Source organism: Pogona vitticeps, chromosome 13, assembly GCF_051106095.1.
Source record: "Pogona vitticeps strain Pit_001003342236 chromosome 13, PviZW2.1, whole genome shotgun sequence".
In the NCBI taxonomy this organism is placed as follows: domain Eukaryota; kingdom Metazoa; phylum Chordata; class Lepidosauria; order Squamata; family Agamidae; genus Pogona; species Pogona vitticeps.
In genome coordinates, this window is record NC_135795.1 from 6,538,287 (window position 1) to 6,563,709 (window position 25,423).

Here is a 25,423-nt window from a genome sequence, read left to right on the forward strand (position 1 = left end):
CCTGGTAGTGCTCTGTGTTACTTTGCTATATCTAAGCGACATGGGTTTCTGTATAAAGAGAGGTCTCTAAAATGTCCCATTTCCATGCACCATCAGTATGAAGGGCTGAAAAAAGGATGGATTCAGGCAAATCATTTTCCTTCAAGTTCCTATCATAACGTAACTTTGGTAAGATTTATTTGAGTGGGAATTAAATGGAAATATATGTGAACTAAATTGTCTGGAAGAATGCAATACATGATAATAACTGGAGGACCTAGAGACCTTTGCAACTTATCTAGGGGACATGAGCTAGAAGAATACTGTGCATTGGAAGTGCCTTTCCCCACTATATACGGTGTCTATGTATCCCAATTTTAGTTAGAAAATCAATGCTCTGTTTCTCTGCATAGGAAAAAGAGTACTTTAAAAAATCAGCAATACAGTTTCAGCTGATTAGTAAGACAAATGCAGTTTTAGGCTAAGGTGCCATAAGTGGTGACACTGTAGCAATAAAACATTGTTTTCTCATGTTTGAATTCTCCAGGCCAAAAATTTCCGTCTGTACAGTCAGGAAGTTCTGGACTTCGGAGGACAAGTCTCATTTCTTCTGCTTCTGCCTCCCTCTGATGATGTGTGCACGGCCCCCGGCCAGAACGACCCTTACTCTCCTCAATCTGGCTTTCTCACACTCCCTCTTCAGATATTTGAGCTAGGTGAGAACGGTTGCACCCTCTGAGGCCTCTAGACCAGACCTTGGGGACCTACCTGATTTTGACAACGGCTCCCAAAACCCCACAGCCAGCATGGCCCGTGGCAAGACTCTTCCGCCCATTTCTAGGAAGTGAGATTGGCAATGCAGGAAGAGGGAAAGAAGGAAGCAGAGGTCAGAAATGGCCTGGCGGGAGAGAGAGAGAGAGAGAGAGAGAGAGAGAGAACTGCTAAAGCCTAAACTCGGCTTGGAAGAAAAGAACAAGATAAGGAAGGGCTAGTTTTTCCAGAAGCAAAATCAGGAAGAAAAGATAGCTGCATATCCAAAATTCTCTGTGGCTGTATATGGTCATGACAAAGATAACAGGCAATTGTGGCCTCTAAAACCATTAAATTTGTGTTCACGTACCAGCAGTATAGGATTCAGTGGAATACATTCATAATATACTTCATGCTGGTGAGTCACAGGCTTCTACAACCGTTACTCCCCAATCTTTTGGTTTCTTCGTTTTCCTTGGTTGGGTGTTTTTGTTTGGGGTTTTGTTTTGTTTTGTTTTTGGGTCCTTGCAGTTGAGAATGAAGCTACAAGCAGTTTTTCCCGTGGGGGTGAGGAGATTATGAAAGCTTTCTTTTTGGCAAAAAAAAACAACAACACACACACGGAAGAATTTTCCCCTCATAAAAACCATGCATTTGCACAAAATGCAAGGTTTTGAATGCAAAACTTTAATGTTTTCTACAAAAAGGGGTGTGTGAGAGAGGTATTTGCTAATGCTGCTCTTGTCAGTAAAAAAAACTAGTCTTTTTGCGCTCATGGAGAAGCAAAAAAAACTTGCATCCGTTGAAAGCAACATTTTTCAATGATGTGTCCTAACATGTCATGAAAGTGTTTTTCATCAAAGAGGAGAAAAATTGTCAGTATTCATTACATCCTTAGTTTGGTCTCAAATCCATTCCCTTTGCGTCCATGAACAAATCTAAGATTCCCTCTGCCATCCTTCTCCTTATGGGGAACATTCAGTGCAGCACGGCGTGCAGCCAAATTTTTAAGATTAGCTCAGTTTCACATTTTTGGGAGGATTTGTAGGAGGACCCTCAGGAATCTCATTCTCAGAACATATTAATGCGCGCATTTCACTGATCATGCATTGCGGAGACATCGGTGGTGGGCCTGGCGTGTTGAACAGCGCTTGCGAGTCCGGATCAGTGAAACTGTGCTATTACTAGCAAGCACTTTTCTTGCCAGGGAGCTCCACTAGGAATGGGAAAGGGCCCACTGATGGGGCCATGGGTTGGCCACATCGGCAGCGGTCCTCTTTCCCACCGATAGAGCTCTAGTTCTCCTCACCGTGCAGAGCTGTGGTCCTGCGATGTGTCACACCATGGGTGATCCTTGACTCCAAGGCTTCTCTCTTTGTTTTCTAGTTCATTTTTCCACATATGACCAGGAGTTCATTCGCCAGTATTGCCAAGTGTCTGCCCTCTTGGAGCTCGAGTCTCTGCTGTCACAGCAGAGCCTTCGGGAGGCCTTCTCGGACTTGGAACTCACGACCGCCAAGCAGAGACACCACCAGATTCAGGACCATATGCAGGTACGGTGTAGGACATCCTGGGTGCAGAGTGCTGGGACAGGACACCCTCCCTCTGCAACCTTGCATAAGTGGCCCAGAGTTTCCTCTTTACAGGCGGCCCAGAATGCTGCAGCATGATCGTTGAGTGCACAGCCGTGTCTCAGGCGGTCCCCCGTCAGGCTTCCATTGTGAGCTTGGTTCTTGTTCCTTTTTCAAAAAGCACTGGCTCTGCAGATCCATCCTGCAGCACCGATGCCGTTCCGCTTCAGAGAGTATTCCTGATTCCATTCACTTCTTGTTCTTCATCGTGGTCTTCGGGAATCACACATATGATTTTTTTCTGAGCCTGCATGAAGCTCCTTCAGAATATTCCAGAGCCCAAAAGTCCATGAGATCAAGTCCCAGCGCCATCCTTGCTCCTCCCACCCTGTGGCGGGCCTTTTGTTTCTTTTCGCCACCATTGGATTCTACTGGAGCCTTTCTTCTCCCAACAGAAAAACAAATTGTACCTTTTTGCCCCTCTTCTTTCTCCTTGCCTGCCATCTTTTTGTTCCTCGTTATTCCCTTTGTCTTTCCTCATGAGTGTTCCTTAAGAAAAGAGAGAGAACTATTTGTTTCTTCGTTGCCCTGGGGCCTTCTCACCTTTTTACAGACCCATTCAACGGGTGCAGCATTTGTGCTAATAAAATCCCTCTCTCAAAGGGACACTCAAGTGCTTCTATTATCTGAGCAAGGGACCCCAAACAAAATCCTGCCAGTTTTGTAAAAACTTTATTAAAGTGGCCAAAAATCATTAATCCTGCCTCAAATATTACCTGTGGGGAAAATCATTGCAGGGCATTGATTCAATAGCTAAAGAATCAACAACTTCTAAGACACCTTCAAAACAGCCATTACCTATGGAGGATCTTCAGTTAGACATAGCTTCTCAAAAATCAAACGGTGAACCACCTTCACAGGACATACAGTGGGTGCAACCAATACCTCTCGATGCCAGGGACAGAGCCCCAATATAAAGATCCGCACCCTCACCAAAACTGCACACATCTGCATCAAAAATCAACCACATTTGCTCTGAAACCTAAACATTAAAAAATGGTGCTGCGGGTTAAACCGCTGAAGCCTCTGTGCTGCAACGTCTGGCAGTCGTAAGATCGAATCCACATGACAGAGTGAGCCCCCGTCACTTGTCCCAGCTCCCGCCAACTTAGCAGTTCGAAAGCATGCAAATGCAAGAGGGGTCTCTTCATACATTGGATCTTAGGAGGCCCCCTGTGTTCTATACTTCCAGAACCAAGCATTTTTAAAAGTCAGATTGCTTGTTTTCGGCTATCAGGGTCCTTAAAAAGGTGAACAGGGCATTTCTCAACATATTTTGAAATGGATTGTCAACACTATTATACTGGCATGCCAACTGGCCAATTAGCTACTCCCAAACTCTTTGAGAGTGCACTTGACAAGAGCAATTGATACATTCACCATCTTTCTGAAGGATGTTCAGCTAACCAACATCTGTAGAGCAGCTACATTTTCACAACCTTCGACATTTATCAAACATTATAGACTCGATGTCAGAGCCAAACTTGATGCTACTTTCGGCAAAGTGGCGATCTTGTCTATCATGCTGTGACATCCCACCATTCAGTAAGTGAGCTTGCAGTTCACCCATCTATGTGATTCACAGAGACCACAATAAAGAAGGGCAGCTGCTTACCTGTACCTGTAGTTCTTCCAGTGGCCATCTGTGAAATCACACAACCCGCCCATTCTCCCTTCAGTCTGCCATGTCATATTATGTTTATTTACAGCAGCATCAGGGAACTGAGGATTCACCATAGAGTGGGTGGAGCACACCTACTGCAGGGACTTCTTCTAATGGACTTTTAAACTCTGGAATATTCCAAAGGAGTTTTGCACAGATGCAGAAACAATCTATATGTGTGAAATCATAGATGACCACTCAAAGAACTACAGTGACAGGTAAGCAACCTGTCCTTGTTAGCCCAGGTACCACATCATTCATGTGGCCTACTGTCATGCCACAGAATGCTTTTTCCACACAGGAGGTGACATTTTACAACACCTAGTTCTGCCTCCTGCCTGGCCAGAAATACAGAAACAGTGAACATGTAGTGCCAGTGTGCTTTCTGGCTACCGATCAACCTTGCTGCTCTTGCACTGAGATTTGTTCATACTCAGAGCAAAGACCCTCCCCACCACTACCATCACCACCTCCGCCTCCACCCCAAGATGTTCAGGAACTCTGGGCAACGATCCAGCCTCCCAGTGGCAGAATGCAAATATTACATCTGATGGTTCTGACCAGGCAGGCATCTTGCACATGTCCTTGCCCTGCTCAAATCTACCTCCTGGATTGATATTACCTACCTGACAGTTTGGAAACTAAGGACAACAAACAAATCACAGGACACTATAAGAGAATCCTTTGATTCTTTACTGGAAAAACAAAGACATTCTAGGAAAAACCTCCAATTGACATGCAATCAGTAAATGAATCATTACCTTCTGGATTGATGGTACAGCAGACTAACCTCATGAGCTGCAGAGAAGAATAACCAATCATAATGAGGGCTATCACACACCCCCATGTGTCCAAAGAGTACCATGTCCCCTATAAATTCAGTGCATATGTGAGAACAGGTTGTATGCATGAACAATCCCTGCGTAGCCCTTCTCATGTGTGCCTCATCTGTGCTGTTCTGCCACTCATTTAAAGCCACTTTTTCTGCACCAAGAAAAACAGGTAACCTGATTCTGTGTCTTTGCCTTGGGACAGCAAATGGAGGAGATATGGAAGGAAATGCGTTGGCTGATGGATGCGCTGCAGCACGCCCGATACAAGCAGCCATCTTGTGGCATTTCACTCACATTCTTCATTGAAGAGTCCAGTGCTGCACCGAAGGGGGAAGCTCTGCCAGCCTCTTCCCATTTGGATTTTCTTCCTTCACCTACCCCGTCTCCCGAAGCAAGCCGCAAGTTCAACTCCGGTGAGAGTTCTCCTGAAGTTTTTCTGCAGCAGCTTCAGGGGCTGCTAATCAGTCCCTTGCCCTCGTCCAGCTTTCTGCTCCTAGAAATGATACCGAGAAGCACATCTAGTAGCTGTATGTGCAATCAGTTCTGGAAAATTATTCCATCACTTTATCTGCCCGTCAACCACACAGATTCTGTTATGGTTTGTTCCTCCACCCCAGTATTGTATTGAATATATTTTGCTAGGGGAAGTTGCTCTGCAAGACCACTCTAGGCATCACATTTGGTACAAACAAGGGGCTGTTCAGAAACAGGAAATTATTTTCCTGTTGTCCTCTCCTCATCCCAGGCAAGTACAGCAATGTGCTATTCGCCTTTTGTTGGTTATATAGGGCAGTTCACAAGATGGGGACATGTGGTGCACAGCTGGTAGTGTCATTGGGCGTGCTTTGCTGGGACAAGGTTACACGATTCAAATCAGTCTGAGAAGCACGGGTCCAGGGACTTACATTTTGCAAGGGGCAGGAGAAGAGCTCTGGAGCACATCAGCCGCCATTTTGTGACATGCTTCTTCCCAGGGACCCATGCATGGAGCAGGGCCTCTGGCCTGATAGGGTGCAGGCTAGCCAATCAAGAGGTTGCTGGGATGTGGCATACCTGAGAGCAGCAGCAGCACCTCGGTCCTGCCTACAGCCATACATTCTTCGCTCTTCATTATGTTGTTTGTATTGCTGCTGCTGACGGATACATGTGGCTTTTGGATATGCCTACTATGCATTTCAGGTACCTAGTGTGGTGCAGTGCATATAGTAATGGAATAGGACTCGGGAGACCTGGGCTCGTTTCCTTCGCTTTGCCAAGGAAACTGGTAAAACCATTCCTTAAACAATTCATTTACCTTGAAATCCCTGTAGGGTTGCTCTAAGCGAGTAGTTCGGTTGGCTTTCAAGTTCAGTGGTAGAACTGTGGCATGTGTGTATCTTTTTAACTTTGCATATGTGTTTGAGTGATACATGTCAAGATTTTGGAACTCAAAGTGAGGATGTTTTGCGAAAGAAGGTACTCGTATGAGAAAGAAGCAACAGACAAACAGCAAGGCACGAATATGAGGGGCACCCCTGTTTCCTAATATATCTAGTAAGTGTGGAATATCTTAGATACCAATGTTTCCTCACCAGGAGCCTAAAACCAGATAATATATAGCTTAGTCACTTTAGGAACCTTTGGTAGAGAGTGAGGCATTTGCATATTCTAGACGTTTCACACACTTTGCATTAAAAGATGCCGAAGGAAGATTCAGTTGAACTGCCTCAGCTTCTGCTTTGCCCCTCTGCACAAAGTGGAGATTTTCAAAGTCCTAAAAATCTGAGAGGCACATAAAATGACATTCGCCCACTCTTGGTAACAAGCAAGTTGTAATCTTTTCTTCTTCTTTTTCCAGATTCGCATGGAATCTCTGATGAAGAGGGCTCATTAGAAGTATTCTTGGCTACAGACAGCGACTATGATTCCAGCAGAGCCCAAAGCCCCCAAGAGCCTGACCTCATTTCCTCTTCTTCTGGGCCAAAATGCTGCAGTAGAAAAAGTTCCTGTCCTTTGAGGGACAGCGTCCCTAATGTTCTGCAGAGCCATGAGCTGAAGAGGGCCCCAGTTCCTCTAGAGGAGCCCCAGCCTCCCCCTGAACTCTATGATAGTGACTTTGTGCTTCCTAGTCGACAAATCGAACTGCTGCGTATTACAGAGAAGCGGCAGGCCTACTGTGTTCGCACCAGTAGCCTGGATTTCCCCAAACCGCTCTGTCATGGGGCCAGAAAGTCTTGCCCTGGCTCAGTTGACAGCTCTCCAACAGAAAGCAGAACTGCGGGACGTTGCAGCCCTTTGAGATTTGGGATAGGGTCAGCATTCAGCCCCAAGCACGGCTGGCTTGCAGAAAACTCTGAACCTGTCTTTCGGACACGCTCAATGGAATGGACTCACACCTTCCAGGAGCCACCTGAGCCACCACGTGTAGCAAACCAGGGGAAGTCATCAGGCTCCTTCACCTTACATGTGTGCCCTCAGTATGAAACGGGGCTCTCCAAAGAAACAAATGTCAAGGTATCATTCCTTGTTCTGCCTCTGCACTCTCATAGAGCTTATGGTTTCCTGGCAGTCCCGCTGCCAGAAGCAGCACCAAAAGAATAAAAGAATCATAGAATAATGGACTTGGAAGGGGGCTATAAGGCCATCAAGTCCAACCCCCCTGCTCAAGGCAGGAATCCAAATCAAGATATATCTGACAGATTGTTGTCTAATTTTCTCTTCAATGTCTCTAGCATTGGAGTGTTCACCACCTCTCGAGGTCATTGTTTCCATTGTCATACTGTACTAAGTGTCAGGACGTTTTTTTTCTGATATTCAGCCTAAAGCTGGCTTCCTGTAACTTGAGCCTATTACTACATGCCCTGCACTCTGAGATAATCAAGAAAAGACCCTGCCCGTATGACAGTCTTTCAGGTATTTGAAAAGTGCTATCCCATCTCCCCTCAGTTTTCTTTTCTCAAGGCTAAATGTGCCAAGTTCTTTCAGTCTTTCCTCACAGGCCTTGGTTTTCAGTCCTCTGATTCTCCTTGTTGCCCTCCTCTGAATTTGTTCCAGTTCATCAGTGTCCTTCTTAAAGAGTGGTAAAAAGAGTAGCAGGAAAGCTTCTAAATATATCATTGAACAGAGACTGCTTAGAGAACAGCGTGAGGGTGTCTTATATGTTCTGAAGAAAGGGAGGCATCTTCCTCTCCCTAGCCCATGGTCATATGTGACAGTAGCACTGGCCTTCATTGTGGCTTCATGCTTCCTACTCCTTTTGCAGGGAATAAGAAAGTGAGAATCTTTTTAGGGGGATTTTCCCTCGGAGCCCAAATGGATTGCAGTCACGTCTCCCTTATCATTTGTAACTGACACATACAGTACTGTATAGCTAAGAAAGTCAAGCCCGACTTTCCACTTGATTGCATTCTGGTGAGAACGGCTGTCCTGTAGGTCTTTGAACACAGTATCTTCTGTTTGGTTGGTACCTCTATTCCTTCTTGTTGGGTGAAAGGTACCAAAAGATGAACTACTGCCTGGATTTCCTGTAATCGTCCAAGATGTCTTTCAGGTCATCACACCCCAATATTTTCTACTCATGATACATTGCCCCAAAGTATCTTTTGACATATTGACAGAACATCTTCCATGTTCTGCTCCTTTTGGTACTGTCAAGTCCCTTGCCTGTTCACTTAGGAGTCCTGGGGATAGCAATATGTTGAACTCAAACTCAATCTTCAGATTGCATCAGGCAGGAGTATAGTGCTCTCAGATGTTATTCCTGAAAGAGCACATAATTTGTTGGGCATTCCTTTGCAACTTGAGATGGGAGAGGGGATTTCTCCATAGTGGAGCTTATTCTCCAGAACGTTCAGCTTATTTGAGTGCACCTTCATTGACTGACTTACCTCTGTTTCTGCGCAGCTGCACATAACCAACAAGATGTCGGCAGAGGATGTGGTGAAGCTTGTAGTGCAGGAGATGAACGAGGTTTCACGTGATGTCCTCGGAAACACAGGTGCTTTTTGCTACAGCGAAGAACAATTGGACCACTTTGGACTCGTGTTCATATTAGATGATGTGGAGCAGTGGCTTCCAAACGACTTCCTGCCCCTCACACTTCAAAAGGCTTGGCCTGAGGGGAGGTTTTGTGTTCGGATCAAAGAGACCTCCCCCCTCTTGTTTCAATATGGGGCAGCCACAACGGTATGAAAAAGAAGGCACAGCAGGAAGGAGAGAAGAACATCCAGCTTCCAGTGAGCAGACAGCTCGTCATCAATGCTTCCTTCTTGAAAAGACCCTTTTGCGCCAAACACCACAGACCAATATAGGAACCTATTGAGCAGTGTGTTACCTTTCTGTATGTGTGTGTGTGTGTGTGTGTGTGTGTGTGTATGTGTGTTTTATTTTAACCAAAGAGACTTTGAGATATGGTTGTTATGATTCCAAGAAATAAGGATGTAGTCCTGGAGCCTTAAGGATACAGAATTAAATTTTTAAAGTTATTTTCAGCAAGGGAGAAGAGCTGGTTAGGGATCAAGAAGCAATACATAATTATATTTTTTCATTCTGAATATTGAAGGAGGGAGGGGGAGGGGATAGGTGATTGAAAGAAAAACCACCTTGATTCTGGCTGGAATGGTCCCAGAGTCAGGGCCGAGAGAGAGAGAGAGAGAGAGAGAGAGAGAGAGGCTCAGGAAGTTCACCAAGACTAAACGTCCTGTTAATGTTTTTTGTTTCACTGTACCTGGAGAAATGAAGAAAAGCACATTGTTCTAAGATCAAACTTTTTTTCCCATTTTTAAAAAAATTATCCTTTAAATAATCACAATTCGTAATGTTGCAAAAAGTCTGAGAATCTGAAGTCCTTTCCCTCCAAGGAGCACAGAGGCCAGTCTTGATATCTGGGATGAAGCATCCTCTTGGTAGAACGACTAAATCAACCTTTGATCTCACCAGGAAAACAACTCCTTCCATTGCATAGTTACTGTATTTTGAGGGCAGAAGTTGGCTTTTTTTGGGGGCGGGGGACTCTAAAGAGCTCTGTATTCTTTTAAGAAAGGAGTGGGAAGTGGTTGACCAGGCAGTTGAGGGCTCCACACATAAAAGAGAATAATGCCTAAAGAGGAGGAGTGGGGATTAGAAAATCAATAGCAAAATAGATAAGGTGAAATAGATAAAAATAGCTAAGATGTTCCCAACTAGTTCATGGTTATAGTTACTGATAGCTCTGGTATTATTATTAATTGTTTTCAGAGAGTGACTGGGGGCCTCATACCCAAAGCAACCAGGGCCTAAAGATAAATGGCAGGACCTACAGTAGTGGAAAAAAACAGAAGCTAGATAGAAATAGTTATGATATGTAAAGATAAATTATTATTATTATTACATCTATTGGAGCTGCTAATAGCATTGCTGAATGTTTTAGAGTGTTATCTTCTGTTGTTTCAACATTCCCCCTAAATCCACTCAGATATAAATAAATAGCAATTAATATTAAAGAATAATTTTATTTCATTAAGATTATGTATATTATTTAAACCTTCCACCCCAAAACCAGTCAGACTTGTGTAAAAACATTCATTCCAATTATTTTTTTAAAAATATAAACATTATTTAAACTTGCTTTTACTTTAAACTTCTTGCAAGGCTGAAAACAGAAAGCTCAGACCAAAGCTACTCTGTTTCCCCGAAAATAAGACCTAACCTGAAAATAAGTCCTAGTAGGATTTTTCAGGATGCACGTAATATAAGCCCTACCCCCAAATAAACCCTAGTTAAGTGAAACCCCACCCTCCACCCTTGTGCAGCAACCAGAAGAAGATGACATGACTGTATTTGAATAAATGTAGATTGTTGTCCATGAAAAAAATAAAATCCCCTGAAAATAAGCGCTTAATGCGTTTTTGGAGCAAAAATTAATATAAGACCCTATCTTATTTTCAGGGAAACACGGTAGCTTTTTAGTTTTATTGTATCGTCACAGATTTTCTATCTTCCTTTCTCCCCCGCACCCCCCCCTCCCAGGGAGAGCACATAAAAATGGATGGGGACCACATGTGGCCCATCGTTTGCTCACCTCTGGTTTAAGACCTCATTATTTTACTTTCATTAGCTAAGCTCCTATGCCTTTCCCTTCCTTTCACCCAGACATGCCTTTGGAAAGAAATATGGTGAAAAAATTGTTCACAAAATTGGGGTGGGGGGGTTAGTCAAAGAACAAAATGGGCACCTTAAAGATTAGTTTCTGTGTGAGCCGTCATGGATCAAAATCTGAGGAAGTGAATTTTGATGCACAGAAACAAATCTTTTCCCTCTCTTATTTTTCCCCCTTTTAATGTTGACAAACATGCTGGGACACCCTAAATACAGCTACTACCTCTTTGCAAATGGCAAAAAGAAATGTTAGGAAACCACTTTAGGGTCCCCCTCTCTTAGGAAGCCCTTCACCTGCACTTTCTTTCACACACCTGGTCAATGTGAGGGAGCAGTGAGTGCCTTTTTCCATCTTCCAGAGGATTGCTGGCAGTGGAGGCAGTGGGGAGGGGATAGCCGGGCATCCATTTTGGCAAAGCAAAATCAAGCACGGGGGGGCAGAGTTTGGTGCTTCGTTTTACTTCAGCAAAACTGGACCCCCGAATTGGATCGTGAACCGAACTATGAACTGGCTGATTTGTTGGTTTTCCTGGTTCGTCATTCAGTTTCTGCCCGTATCTCGTTGTAGGTAATCAATGTCCCAAAAATCTGCCAAGAAGCTGTTCCTCAAACAATGAGGTGCCATAGAAGAAGCTCTCTTCACTTATGTTTTATCAGTACTTCATGGAACCACAAGGCAGTATACATGGAATTTGCATCAATGGTCTCCCCTCCAGCATAGAACAGGCCTCTGCTTTGATGACCTGTTTTGCTTTTGGACATAAGATCTCACTGCAGCAGCCCTAGATAAATCCAGCAATCTCCCTCATAACCATCAGGCTGAAAAAAGTCTTCCAACAGATGGTGTGGAACTTAGATGCCTGAGCAGTTAGTTCCAGTTTTGTGAGTTGGGTTCTTATTTGAAGCAGTTAAAACTGAGAAACTGGCTGAGAAGATATGGTTAAGACCCTATGTAACACAATTCTACAAACACAGGAAATCCAAAAGTTTCATCTGCAGCCGTTCGAACAATGCAAGTACTCCATCTGTTTGTTGCCTCATCCCATAGTGCAGCTAAGAAACAGTCGCTTTGTCACCACCATCTCCTGGGTTACTGATTCCAAGGCTGAATTAGCAAACATGAGACCCATTCATTCCCTGGATGCTTCTTTAAAGACAGTTGTTTGGTGGCCGTAATTTCTGCTCAGAAAATCTCACTAGAATTTATATATCTTATGGAGCAATGAAGACCCACCCTTGCTTTTATCCTCCCTTTGTTTTGCCCCATCCTGGCCACCATCGAGAAGGTTTAACCTCAGACAAGCTTTTAGAAAAGCTATCTGGAAAAGGCAGACCTAGGAAGGAATATGCTTCACACCTTCTCTTATGTGGCGAAGGAAATATTTGGGTATAATTCAGCTAGATGACATATGTGATGCATTACATTTTGAAGGCTGTGGGCAAAATTATGGCATCAAGATTTACTGTTCACTCCATGAGAGGAATACCTATCAGCATTAATATCTGCGAAATGCAGAGTTACAATGTGCCCATTGATCCAGCTACTTACCAGAAATTACGTAATGAACCTCTTGGATTCAGTAAATGCTGCCCTTGCATAGACGGTTCTGTACATAGCACTGATTCTGTGTTGTGTGTGAGAAAAAGTAGAAGTCCAGTGACAGTTCTCCAAAAAGCAGAGAGGGTGTTTGACCATCCTAGAATGCAGTATTTGGGTTAGATGCATCCATCTAGATATGAAGAAACCACACAGGGATGGTCCTGCTTCCAGATGTTCCGGTATTTCTGTGTTAGTCTTCCTTAGTTGGGGTTAGAGTCCTCATTCCAAGTTTGTTCAGGATGGGGAAGAGTTTTTTATTATTATTATTCTGCCAGTTCTGGTTTGGAAACATTCAAAAGCTCCTCCATCTCATGAGGTCAAAGATTTAGCCAGTCTTCCAAGAGGTACTATCACAGATGTAGAAGACTAATCCCTGCCCTTGTAAAAGAAAGGAAATCTATGCGAATAAAAAATATTGCCCTTTCTATTGGTTTTTATAAGTAAAATGAAATCACACAACATGTGGAAGTTGACTTTGCTGTCATAGATGTACTACGAAGCATCTGTTGTGACATCTCAGTTGATGATTTTGCCTTTCTGTTACTCTCTCAGTTGCTGTTTTGTTTCTGTGATAGTGATTGGTTGCTCTTGTACATTCAATAGCATGTTTTCGTTGGCCATGAAGCCTCTTTGTTCACTGCAACTCTTATAAGAACTGTGGTCCACAGTAAAGACAGCTGTGCTGCTGAGGGTGGTGCCATTTTTCCTTCCTGAATTGAGGTGCTCTTTGCGTGAATATCTTCAGCCTGTGTCATGGCCATGAGCCTTCTGAACTCTGGGTTTCAAATAACATTTTCATCTCTCTTGCAAACGGTCTCTGTCCATTCTCAAGCAGAACTGAGTAGAAGCAGGATTCTGATTCAAAGCTACAGAAAATGAATCAGTGAAAAAAAGCTATTTTTTGCAGTGTTGGAATTCAGAGTGGGGTGGAAGGGAGAATAAAAAACCCATCTTAGGCAGAAGAACTAGAGAATAAAAGCAACAAGCAGGGAAGGTGTCAGGTCTCTTTTCCAACCAGCTTGATGGACAGATTTTTTTTAAAGAGCTCACTTTTGCAACTGGAGCTTGTCTGTGTGTGCATATCCCTTTTAATTGCTTGAACTCTCTTTATTCATAGTCTAGGCTCCAATCCTAAAATGCTCTGTTGGAAGTTTTCTCTGTGCAGAACTCCCTGTAGGATTGGTGCCATACTGTCTGCACATGCTGCCATCTTGAGGGTTGCCTGAAGCCATCTGCATTTAAATGTTCTTTTAAATAGCACTGCTGAGTGAATCCAGTAATACTCTGAAGCAGCATGAAGAGCAGAACAGAGGAACAGCCTTTTGCCTCCACGCTCCCCAGACAGCACTTGCTGGAGTCAAGGAATGAATCCACAGTCTTCACAGAACTGCTTTAAACATTACAGGAGCCCAGCTTTCATTTTTAGATTAAGGGATACCATTTACTAGCTTAAGAGAATCTTCACTGGTTCATACTTTGTGGGAACCATGATCAGAAAGTAAATTAAAGTTTCCAGCACAATTCCACATGACACAATATTCACATTGAATTGTGTTTCTATGCCATACTTGTGTACAGCTTTTCATCCGCAGAGCTCAGAATCACATTTCAGCCTCATAAACAGGCTTGTGAGATAGTTCTGCTCCTAATAGACACTGAGAGGCATAAAGCCAGTCAATACATTTCTCATCCCTAGTTTTGACATTTCAGTACTGGATCTTACTGTTTCACTCGCTCTCTAGCAACTTCTTCCCAGGTCTTAAAGGAAGACAGGTTAAAGTGCAGGTTAAGATGCCTTGAGTGGCAGAGCAAATCCGCGGCGGAGCCAGGATTATGATAAGGGAGTTTCCAAACCTTACACTGTACCACACCGAGACTCTCCCTAAAACCAGTGTGCTGACAGACCAGGGGAGACATCTCTCTTCATCCTGCCAATGCCACAACATGTAAAGAGGTGGGGAAACTGCTTGGGGGAGAGGGAGACGTGCTCCCTTAAAGATAGTTAAGAGCCATGCCTTCCTGATTCTCAGAGCAGCTGCTGTTCCTTAAGAGACAAAAACAGCTGCTTCCAGAAGAAAGTAGACATGGCTGTTTTCAAAGGAGTTAGGGTGACGTGAGTGGGCTGGACACGTAACAGAGGTAGCCCTCCCCCATATAGGGCAAAGAAAATCCCTGTGATCCCTGCCCCCCCATTGTACAGGATGCAAGGTGAGAACAAAAATCTCCCATCCATGGATTCCAAAACAAGTAGACGAAGGCTCATAGGTTGCCTTAAATCCAGTATGACTGCATCATACACTTCCTACATTTAGCTATCGCACTCATGTAAGAAGCCCAGATGTCAATGAGCCCAGCACACTCTAAAACAGGTACTCCTCTCACACATCTTGAATTAGTTCTGAAGCATTCACAGCTGCATTTTAACTAGCCAAGTCTTACGATGGCATATAAACCCAAGACTAGTTAATCTTAACTTTGGTTAGTTTAAACCAGCCAGGATCATAAGCGTTATTCTTCACTTGGCATATCTGAAGCTAACTGTTATTGGCATTAGCCATGGTTTGGCAAGTCCAGAGAACCTGACAAGCTATGGTCTATCAAAAGAAGCAGCTTTCAAATTCCTTGCCACCCTGTCAAAGACTGAAGGTACCATGTAGCAAGTGGAAGGCTAGCACATTCACACCATATTACCCCATAACCTAAACCTGCAGCAGGCACTGTGGAATGAAAGATGTAGCTATCCTTTATGGAGAATGAGAAGGCAAAAAATAAGTTATCTAGCATTCATTATGACAATTACTTCATCAGGAAGCTGTCATTGGGAGTGAGTGGCATCACCATTCCCCATTCTACTGCAAAATGATTTAATCCCACATGTAGGCTGTGATGCTGCCCTTTTGGTTGTGGTATAGTATTCTGAATGGCAGAAGAGCATCTTGTCCATAAGAGCAGGCTCCAGGTGATGTGGGCTCATCTCCCATGAGGCACCGTGGGCACTCCAACTCACTAAGCTGTCAAGCAAGAGTCTTAATTCTTAAGTGGCTCTCTCTTCCCTAGAGATAGGCACAAACCTGAAAAATTGTGGTTCATGATGGATCGCGGTTCATGGTTAGCCACAAACCACGAAGCAACCAGAAAACTGAACCGGTTTGTGCCTGGAGGAGCTACCTGCCCATAATGCCACACTGCTGCTGCCACACTACTGCACTGCCACCATCATGGCAGCACAATGATGAGGAGCCTGGGTGCTGCCTCTGCGCATGCAACCCACCACCAGCGGATTGCCCTGATCAGCTGAGCCGTGGGGCACATGTGCAGAGCAGCAGGCCAAGCTCTCTGACTGTGGGGCATGGACAGAAAAACACAGAGAAAGCAGGTAACAATTCCCAACAGTTCAATGCAATTTGGTATAAACATTCTTCTTCCCTAAGGACATTTTACCTCAGATTTCATTGACTACTCCTAAAATTACTTACATATCATATTTGCTTACATAATGTAACAGTCATCCTTAAGCCATGGGAAGTTTAAAAAAAAATCCAAAGGAATAGATGCCTCTTAACCATAGCTGTTTTAAATGGCACTCAGAAACTACATTCTGGAAATGTGTTTGGCTTGTGCATGAGCCAAGGAGTGTGTGGCTGAGACAGTATATAGAAGATGCTATCAGTAAGATAATTTCTAGCAAATCTAGAAATCTTGTTAATGCTGCAATTTCTTAAAGGATGCATCGTGCAGGCAGCATTCATGTGCAGCTCCATTTTTAAAGATTAGATTCAATAAATGTGGTTATCAGAGATGAGCACGAAGCGCTGGTTTGGTGGTTCATGATGGTTCGTCCTTTGGACGAACAGGTATTCAGCGCCTTCCAGCTCTGCCTCCTCTAATGAGCGCCCCCTCAGAGACAGAGGAGGCAGAGCAAGGAAGCAGGGGCGCCCTGCTTACCCACCCACCAGAGAAGGTGAGGCTGGGAACTGCTGAACATCTGTTCACCCAAAGGAAGAACTGACAGGAACTGCTGAACCAGTAGTTCAGGCCTAGCTCTGGTGGATATATTTGACATTCCATGGGGGCTGGGGAAACAACAAAGACAAATTGGCAATCTATTCAGAAATGCATGTCTGACTTTCTTGTCAGTGAGATAAGCTTCTGTGGATAAATATTGCAAATCATAGACGTTCCTTTTGCATGGCTTCCTTGTACCCAGAAAAATGCTTCATTCTTATTGTGTCCCACAATCATGGGACCAACACTTTCAAACTCCAATGGTCACAAACAGAAAGTGGGACTTTAGTGTGCTTGGTCAATGGTGGCTATGTGACAAAAACTTTGAGGCAACCCATGACAAGGCACATCAAACAGAGGCAATAGACGCACAAGTCATTGGATCCACTGCAGCCGGAAGTGCAGAAAAGCCTCTCTTAGTGAGTACTGACTGACACACTGTTACATCTTCACAATGACAAGAATAATGAGGCAGAAATAATTGTTAAGCAACAACCCTTTGACTCTGGGTGTATGGTGACTGCTTCCCCTTCTCCACTGAACAGCTCCTGCCTCTTTTCCTCTCGGGGAATTCAGAAGGAGGACTTACACAGCGATGGTATCATCTCCCAAACTGATTTGATGGCCCAACAACTCCATCCACCATTTAAATATTGCTTACATTGCCATCAAAATGCAAAAGGAGGACATCAAATCATTTTCTGCCTTGTGCTGTTGTGTTCCATCAAATCGCTGATGACTTCTGACTTATGGCAATCCTATTAATTAGCGACCTCAAAGTGGTCCTACTGTTAATAGCCCTTCCCGCATCTTACGCATGAATGGTCTTAAGTTTATTAAGTCCATCCATCTCATGTTCGGTTTGCCTTCCTCCCACCCCGCCTTCTATTTTCCTAGCATTATGGTCTTTTCCGGCAAGTCGTCCTTTCACAATCTATCCAGAATGTGATAGCCTTGGTTTAATCACTTCTGCTTTTGCTGATAATTCAGGCTTGATTTTCCTTTGCTCTCTTGTACATTTGGAAAGGCTATTGAACAAGCAGGGATGGGGGCTTGATTTGCAGGACTTGCTGTCAATTCGGACTTGAGTCGTACCAGTGACTCGACATGGGGTCGGAGTTTGTTTTCAATGACTTGGAACCCAACCAATCTTCCCTTTTTTTCTGGAGGAGAAAAGCTTATTTTAAATCGGGCTTGGGACCTGATACCAAACACTTGGGACTCCAATCCAAAGCCTTGCCAACTTGTGAACAAGTTTGGATGAGTTCCGTCAGGATGAAGGCACCTGTCCTGAGCTGGTTCTTCGTAACTCTAACTGTTGTCACTCAGCTTTAGTATGTTTTCTTTTCTCCTTGCATAAAATGAACATTCTTGCCAAATATCAGTATGGGTCCTCCATGTTGCCAGCTTGTTGCTGACATTCTGAGAATGCTCTCTGCCCATATTTTTTTATCCTCTAGTGATGCCTAGTAAGCTAGTATTTGCTACATTTATCTGAAAAGGTCCAAGAAGAGGACAACTTATTATAAACTCCTGGATCTTAAAGAGTAGACTCTGCACCACAGATTATGGAATTATTACATGGATGTCTGCTTTCTGTTCCATTGATCTGAGGAGGGGATTCATGGTTTGTACAGTCATCATAGTCCAGGCTGGTTTGATAATGATAGAAGTGGGCTCATGGTAGCATGGTGGTAGGGACTGGTTTTAGTACTTAAAAGGCTACCAATTCTCCTTGATCTGAGACCTGATCTTGATCCCATGGATGATCAGAAGAGCCATGCAAAGTTTTCTCCCACCTTGATATTTTCTTGTATGCAACAGAGATCTCAACTCTCTCTGCCTATAATGTATTCTCAGATCCAAGGCTAAAACAGATCTTCAATAAGACATTTATGACCTTGAGAATATACCCTTGGAAATAAAAGGTGAATGGTACATGAAGGTGTGCACAGCATTAGGAAGACATCATTGCAGGGTCTCAAAAATTTCACTCTCAGAGAAAGACATGAGCCTTGCCTGGTTTTCCTTTGCCAAATTCATGGTGCATTTTTTCCAGTATAGGTACAGGAGACAAATAACCGAGGGTCAATATAACCGCTCCCTTGTCCAAGATCAAATGAGACACTTGCAATTAGGAGCTGAACCATCTCCAGTCGGCTCTGAGCTGGTTCAGAGCTGCTTTCCTCACATGGTGTTTCTTGCACTTAGTTGCATGAAATAGTTCAGAATATGTGGCAATATAACTGGCATCCATTTAAAGTCACGTGGCAGTCACGTCATATTTGAATTTCCTGGGGCGACTTTTAATCTGGTGTCATTTAAAGTGCTGTATCAATGTTAAAGATGACCCTTGCAATTTGAATTGTGTTTATTGTTACACTGACATCCATGGATCATGTTTACATGACAATCACAGAGTTCTGTATCATGCCTAAGAAAATGATATTTTGAGCTACTAATTTTCGTTGTTACCCCCTATTAGGGGATCACACACAAAGCCCTTTCTCATTTAATATTCCAAAGTGACATAGCACTACAGCCATGCAGAGAGCAGGCGGACCTGCCAAAACAGCTGACTGGTGCACTGGAGCCAGCTGGGAGCAGGCAGATGGGCTGAGCCACTGAACAGCTGCTTGGAGCACGGCTGAAGGAAGAAGAAACCAACACTGGCTGCCACAGAGACCAGGCAACCAGGCAGGCAAGCTTGTCAAACAGCTGATTGGCACACCATTGACCAGTGTGCCCTACAAACTGTGGGGCAGCTCCTCCCAGCAGCAACTGGCACACTGGCAAGGCAGCCGGCTGCAGAGAACCAGATGCCCCTAGAAGGCTGAGTGCAGGCAGTGCTGATGCCCGGCAAAGCTCTGTTTTAATTTTTTCTTTCTTTCTTTCTCCTATGTTATTCTCTTCCAGCACTCTACCAAATAGCATGAATTTCTTTTTAAAAAAATATTAAAAATAACACCACAGCAGCAGGGGCACGCCTGTGAGAAGCAGTCAGAGTGAGGACTTATTAAAAATTAACACTGACAAAGGCATTCACACATGGCGAAGTGATTTAAATTAAATCAATGCGACATCCAAGTTCAGATAAACAGCCCTCTGGGAGAAGAGTAAAATATCTCATTTCTGATCAAAATAAAACGATTCCCTGTCCAAACAATCCACACTTCTGCTTGTGTTGTGTAGTCATCTTTTAAAACATTATTTAAAACATGCTAGAAACTTGATTCAAATACTGTTTTTATCTTAATGTAACCTCGCTCTGAGGCAGAATAGCCCTCTTGAATGTCCATCCATTCAGAAGACTTTGACTCTGCAAAGCATGCCTTTCTCTTGAAACCGCTTGACAGGAGAGGCTTCAGAGCCAGAAGAGCCAAACCGGGCTGCTGCATCAGGAGACGTGGAGATCACACTAAGAGAAAAGAAAGAAAACTAGAGAGAAGAGAGAAGAATAATAGAGAAAGCAAATAGAGGACTTCGAACAGACCTCCACTGCAGGAAAACTCTCTGCTGCTAATAAGGTGGACCAAAAGGGAACTGAGAAAAACCAGAAGGAATACCTGAGGACACCCAGAACAGAAGGGAAGCAGTGACGGCAACGTTTGTAGAAAAGGGTTAACTATTTGTTTCACTGTTAGTGAGCGCAAATATCCAATTCAGTTCAGGTTAAGTTAGAAGAGACACACTGTTATAGTTTTAAGTCGGTGCTGAACTGCTGTTTTAAGTTTTAAGGTACTTATAGCAACGCCTTACCAGGAAAAAAAGGAGAAAACTCCCATCCATTCCTTCACTTTTCTCTCCCCCCCCCCCCAATCCCCAATTTGATTGGGATGAAAACAGCAAAGGGAAGTAAATAGTGATGTGAATGTTTATATCATTTTTTAAGGGACACCTCGCCCATCCCACCAAAACCCTTCTCTTGTTTTCCCTCTCTATCTCCCTGATCATTTCACTTCCTTACCCTCCCACTTTCTATTTTATTTTATTTATTCCCAAGTAGACCTCAGCAGGGAACCAAAATTCAGATTCTTGGGAGAGATCAGGAGCCTTTATGTAGTGTCTAATGTAGAACACAAGAGGATCCCCATCAAGACTTACAGTTGGCCAAGCCAACTGTAAGTCTTATTAAATATTCTGCACATGCACCAAGGCACCACCATCAATGTCCACTGAAACCTCTGAATGCACCTATTTTTTTAGGAGAGGGACATCAGACACATTCATGTCAACTTTGTAAGGAATTCACCAAAGTAGCCATAGAAATAAAGACAGTCTAGACTTAAGCTATATCTTTGGGGAAAGCCTCTTCAGGCAATTGACACCATCTCAAAGGAGATATCAACATTAACATCAAGAGTTGTGATTAGAGATGGGCATGAACCAGCAAAAGGGTAGTTCATCTAGGTTCGTTGTTTGCTAAAGTCCACAAACCACAAATTTCCACTGAACAAACCATGAATCAGTTCATCAGTTTTCAGCCTTAAAAAACAGCCACTGCCTCTCAAGCAAGCAAGCAAGCAAGCAAGCAAGCAAGCAAGCAAGCAAGCAAGCAAGCAAGCAAGCAAGCAAGCAAGCAAGCAAGCAATTTTACTTTTTTTTCTTCCAGGGGCAGCCCAGGGCCCATCACCTCCCTACTTTTTGCTGCTGCTGCCACCACCTCTGCCACTGCCCCATTTATTTTTCTGGAAGAGGAAATCCAAGGTGGCCTCTGTGCATGCACCCACCTCTCAAGAGATGCATGCTCAGAGGCAGCCCACCCTGCAGTCTCTCCCCTCACCCCAGAAAAAATAAAAAAATTGGAGAGGCAGCTCCAGAATGCCTTTCAAAACCACATTTTTTAAATTTTTAAAAATATTTTTAAGAGGCAGCCTGACTTTCAGGAGCCACAGGGCTGCCTCTCAAGATGATGGCAATGGAGTGGGTGGTGACTGCAAAAGGTAGGGATATGATGGGGGCAGTGGGAAGGGGGCAGGGACAGGCTGTGGGGGCTGGGGGAATGAACCAGAAAGTTCAGGAAAATGCGAAAAAGTTCATGGTTGGGGTCAGTTCAGGTTCTCCGGATCAGAACTGACCCAAACCAATTAATCAGTGATTTTTCCATGAATTTCCTGGTTCTGTTTTTGGTCCGTGCCCATCTCTAGTTGCAATTCGTACAGCACCTTCCAAAGAAGTACTCATGGAATCTGTCCAAACTGATGTCACACTTCAAGTTCGAGAAGAATTGGTTCCCCAAATGTCAGATGCTTCCCAACAGACACCTTCAGAAGAACCAACTTTGACACCACCACTTTGAAAACAATGCCATTGGTGTCAAAGAAATAAAAAAGACCTCATCCAGACCAACCGCAGACTGAGAAGTCAAACGTCAAGTCCAAACAAAGAAAAAGTAGCTCAGCCCTTCCAGCGTTCTCAGCCAACTATCTGACAAAATAGAGAACAGAATGAACTAGCTTCTCTGGGATCGAGCTGGAGAAAGATAAGACTCCACAACTTTCTCCTGGCAGATCCCCACCTTTGAGTCACTTATTGACATGGAGCGATGTAATGCAGATGTTGGCAGGTGAACACCAATTCTTGACTCAGCAAAGTTCTGGAGGAAATGGAGGAAAACCGAGTGGGAGGCATCAACATGGAAAGGCCCATTAGCACTCAGGATCCTCATCTGAATCAGAACCATCACAACTGTTGTTATCAGGGAAACCTCAAGATAAAAGAAGTACACCATTTCCCTATGGGAAAGTTCCAATGGGGGGAGAATTTCCACCCAACCCCATTCTATTTCGGAGCCCCCCCCCCCGATTCTTCTGCAGGTGCAGAATAGCTCAGTCCACTACCCTATTTTGATCTGAGAAGTCAAAAAGAAGGTACAGTTCACCATCTGGACCTCAACAACTAAAGTTGACTGCTTGGAGGATTCCTTGCATGACAACACAAGTCCTTGCTAAGGCCAGAAAGCTGCCAATGAGAATGGCGTACAGGTATGAATGGAACAGGTTTATTTCATTCACAAAGTCAGTAGGGTTTTTTTTTTCAAGGAGTCAAATACTTGCAACTGGTTAATTAAGACTTATTGCTCTTTTACTTTGATAAGCAGATGATACCTTAGAGCAAATTAATATAGCAATTCATTTTCACTTAAATCACTAAAACCTTGTATAGACACGTATATAACAGGGAAGATAACCAAAGTTATCAAATAACCTTTAGACTGTGTAGTTAAAATCAAAACTGGTCTCATTTCTTGTTCACTTTCAAATAGAAGAACAGCGCCATTTCTTTCCTTGAGTTTTGGAAACATTTCACATACACTCTCTGGGTTTCTAACTATCATACTGGCTTTCACAGTAGGATTCTGCTGTGGTTGATTTCAAGATCCTAAGGATCATGGCTAGCGAGGTAGACTAAGAGCAAGTGGCTCCCTAAAGTCACTTGCTAAACCTCTTGGCTAAATGGAGAGTTGAATCCAAGACTTTCCAGCCCTAGTCTAGTAGTAGTCCAACCACCAATATATCAATGATTCAAATATTTATGGGCTGTTGGGACATTAAAACATTTTTGAATAGAATACATTGGTTAATAAGCATGCTAAATCAGATCATGGTCTTTTCAAGGCATTGGGAAATTTTCCGGAAAACCCACAACGCTGCTTACAGCTTATTCCCAGTTTATTAGGATTTCTGCATAAATAGTCAATAGCTGCATGTTTTGCTTTCATGCCAGACCTATGTCTGCTCCTAAACCACAAGGCCTGCCAAAGCAGCATATTAAAGTAGAGCATGAAGGTGGTTTGCAAGCCATGATTTACTCTTAACTGTAGTTTGTCATTATATTCAAATTTATGAACCATTGAGGAAACGATGGGAACTCAGCTGAAGCTGAGTGCTAAGTGCATAGAATCAAAAACCAGATAAACAGATTTAAATGTTGTTTTTCCTGCTGTACATCTCAAAGCTCAAAAACAATGGTGTAGGTTATTAAATGTGATGAGTTGAAGTCATGGGTTTGTGTAATATCTGAACTGACCCACTGAGCTCAAAAATGTAAGAATCTTACATCCATACCATCAAACCCGAGTCAAGTTCCAGTATGCCAACAAAATGATAAAAGCAGAGTGAACAATAAAACTCCACTGAAACCATAAAGGTAATATAATACTATATAACCTTCATGGTTTTTATAGCTAAAGTCAAGGCAACAATCTTATATTGTACAGATCTGTGGGGAGATTACACAAAAATAAAGTAGTACAGATGGCTCAATGCAGTTCAAAAATACTGCATTTATTTTTAACTTTTCTTTGAGTACTCTATCCCCTTTATTAAGAAAAGAATGAGACAAATTTAGTTTATGGGTCTACTGTAGTGCCTCCACCTCGCCCACCTATACAAGGTTGTCATAAGATGAGAAAAATTTATATAAAATTAAATCAATAGATCAAGAATCAAGGTCAAGGATCTAGACTTGTCATGTATTCAAGAGCCTTGCTTTCTCAGGGAGCAACCAGAGTAGATGTTCTGGGCTGACATAAAAAGTTTATACCCTACTCTCTCACTTTGTATGGTTGAACATATTGTCATCCTCAAGGAAATACTTAGTCACCCCATGGAGGTGCATTGCGAGGGTCCACATAACAGGGGGTCAAAAGGTGCACATTACTCCCCATAATATATGCCCCACCCTCCTCTGCCACTGGGCCTGTCCTCTTCCCTGTCAGTCCCCACTTCTTAAGTTCAGTTTATGAAGTGAAATTGTGCTGAATTGACATGGTACAGTATTCCTGCATCACTTCTTTTCAATTGCCATAGGAGTTGGTTCTGACTGATAAAATCCTTCCTCCACCCACAGCGGCCAACATGAACCTGCAGCTCCTCTCAGCCCATCTCAAAGAGCAGGAAAGGAATTGCCTGAGCTTCTTACCCAGACATTTCTCTTGATTTGCTGTGTCCGTGACCAGGCTCTGTTTCATAAAAATGAACAAGGGGTCTGTCTGTCACTATCAGCCGTTTAACTTTGTCTAGGCTCTTAGCAAGAATGGGGAAGAACATCTATTTTCCTGCCTGCCTCCAAGATACATCTTTTAGGGGGAATAAAGGACTCATCTTCCCATAGGAAGTGCAACACAATATTTTCATGCAGGCAGCTCACCACCACTGCTGCAGGTGTACACACACACCTCTGACAGCTTACATCCCAGCTCCATCTCTAACAACTGCTACTTCCAATTAGTGTAATGATTTATTATTGGCAACCAAAGCACGTCATGACAGTCACATCCTCCAAACAGAAAAATATGGGGGAAAGCAGTATCTTCCATCATCCCACACAAGGATGTGTGTTCTAACTCTGCTTTTTTGTGGTGGGGTCAGGGCAACCACTGAAGGAGAGAACATGGACTCTAAAGGCTTTGCCTCTCAGCAGCCTTGGCCTGACTCCACATGATCTAATGGAGCAGTAAGGGAGGAAATTAAAATTGCAAATGTTATTTTCCTTCGGAAACTTAAGATGTGTCAGTCCTATAACCTTGAGCCTGAAGGAAGTAATGCTGAACCATCACTCCCCATCTCGACGAAGATGTTGCCCTCAGTGTGATCAGGACACCCACAGCCCACTGGCCCCAGGACTGCTAAAGGTGATTGCACAAGCTAGAAAGCAAAATGAAACCATGCAAGTGGAAATGCTGCAAATATAAGGAGAAGAAAAAAACAAGTCTACTCACAATCAGGTTTCCATCATGTTGTTGAGAGAAAAACCCCATCAAAATCAACAGTAGGAACTTCAGGACAAACAGTAGGAGAAATGTCTGTCTCCTCTAGCCATCAGGTAAAAACCAACACCTGAGTGT

At 43.5% G+C, this 25,423-nt stretch overlaps 1 protein-coding gene and 1 long non-coding RNA gene across 17 annotated transcripts in view; one reads left to right on the forward strand and one right to left on the reverse strand.

Moving 5' to 3' along the window:
- LOC110086925 (ankyrin repeat and fibronectin type-III domain-containing protein 1) overlaps positions 1-13,259 on the forward strand; it is a 316,329-nt gene extending 303,070 nt beyond the window's left edge. For 15 of the 16 annotated variants that reach the window (XM_078381382.1, XM_020808190.3, XM_072982922.2 and 12 more), the window contains 5 exons: positions 527-695; positions 2,116-2,282; positions 5,059-5,269; positions 6,694-7,349; positions 8,739-13,259. In XM_078381382.1, the coding sequence (XP_078237508.1) occupies positions 527-695; positions 2,116-2,282; positions 5,059-5,269; positions 6,694-7,349; positions 8,739-9,026 (1,491 nt within the window). In that variant the 3' untranslated portion in view covers positions 9,027-13,259. Of the gene's footprint in view, positions 1-526; positions 696-2,115; positions 2,283-5,058; positions 5,270-6,693; positions 7,749-8,738 lie in introns of all 16 variants that reach the window. The other variant, XR_013539113.1, reaches the window with a different exon arrangement.
- LOC144584695 (uncharacterized) lies at positions 2,701-25,384 on the reverse strand. Its single transcript, XR_013539114.1, has 2 exons — positions 25,298-25,384; positions 2,701-2,849 (listed from the first exon to the last, which is right to left on the reverse strand). It is a non-coding gene; the product is annotated as an uncharacterized LOC144584695 (long non-coding RNA).
- Positions 25,385-25,423: the final 39 nt, after the last annotated feature.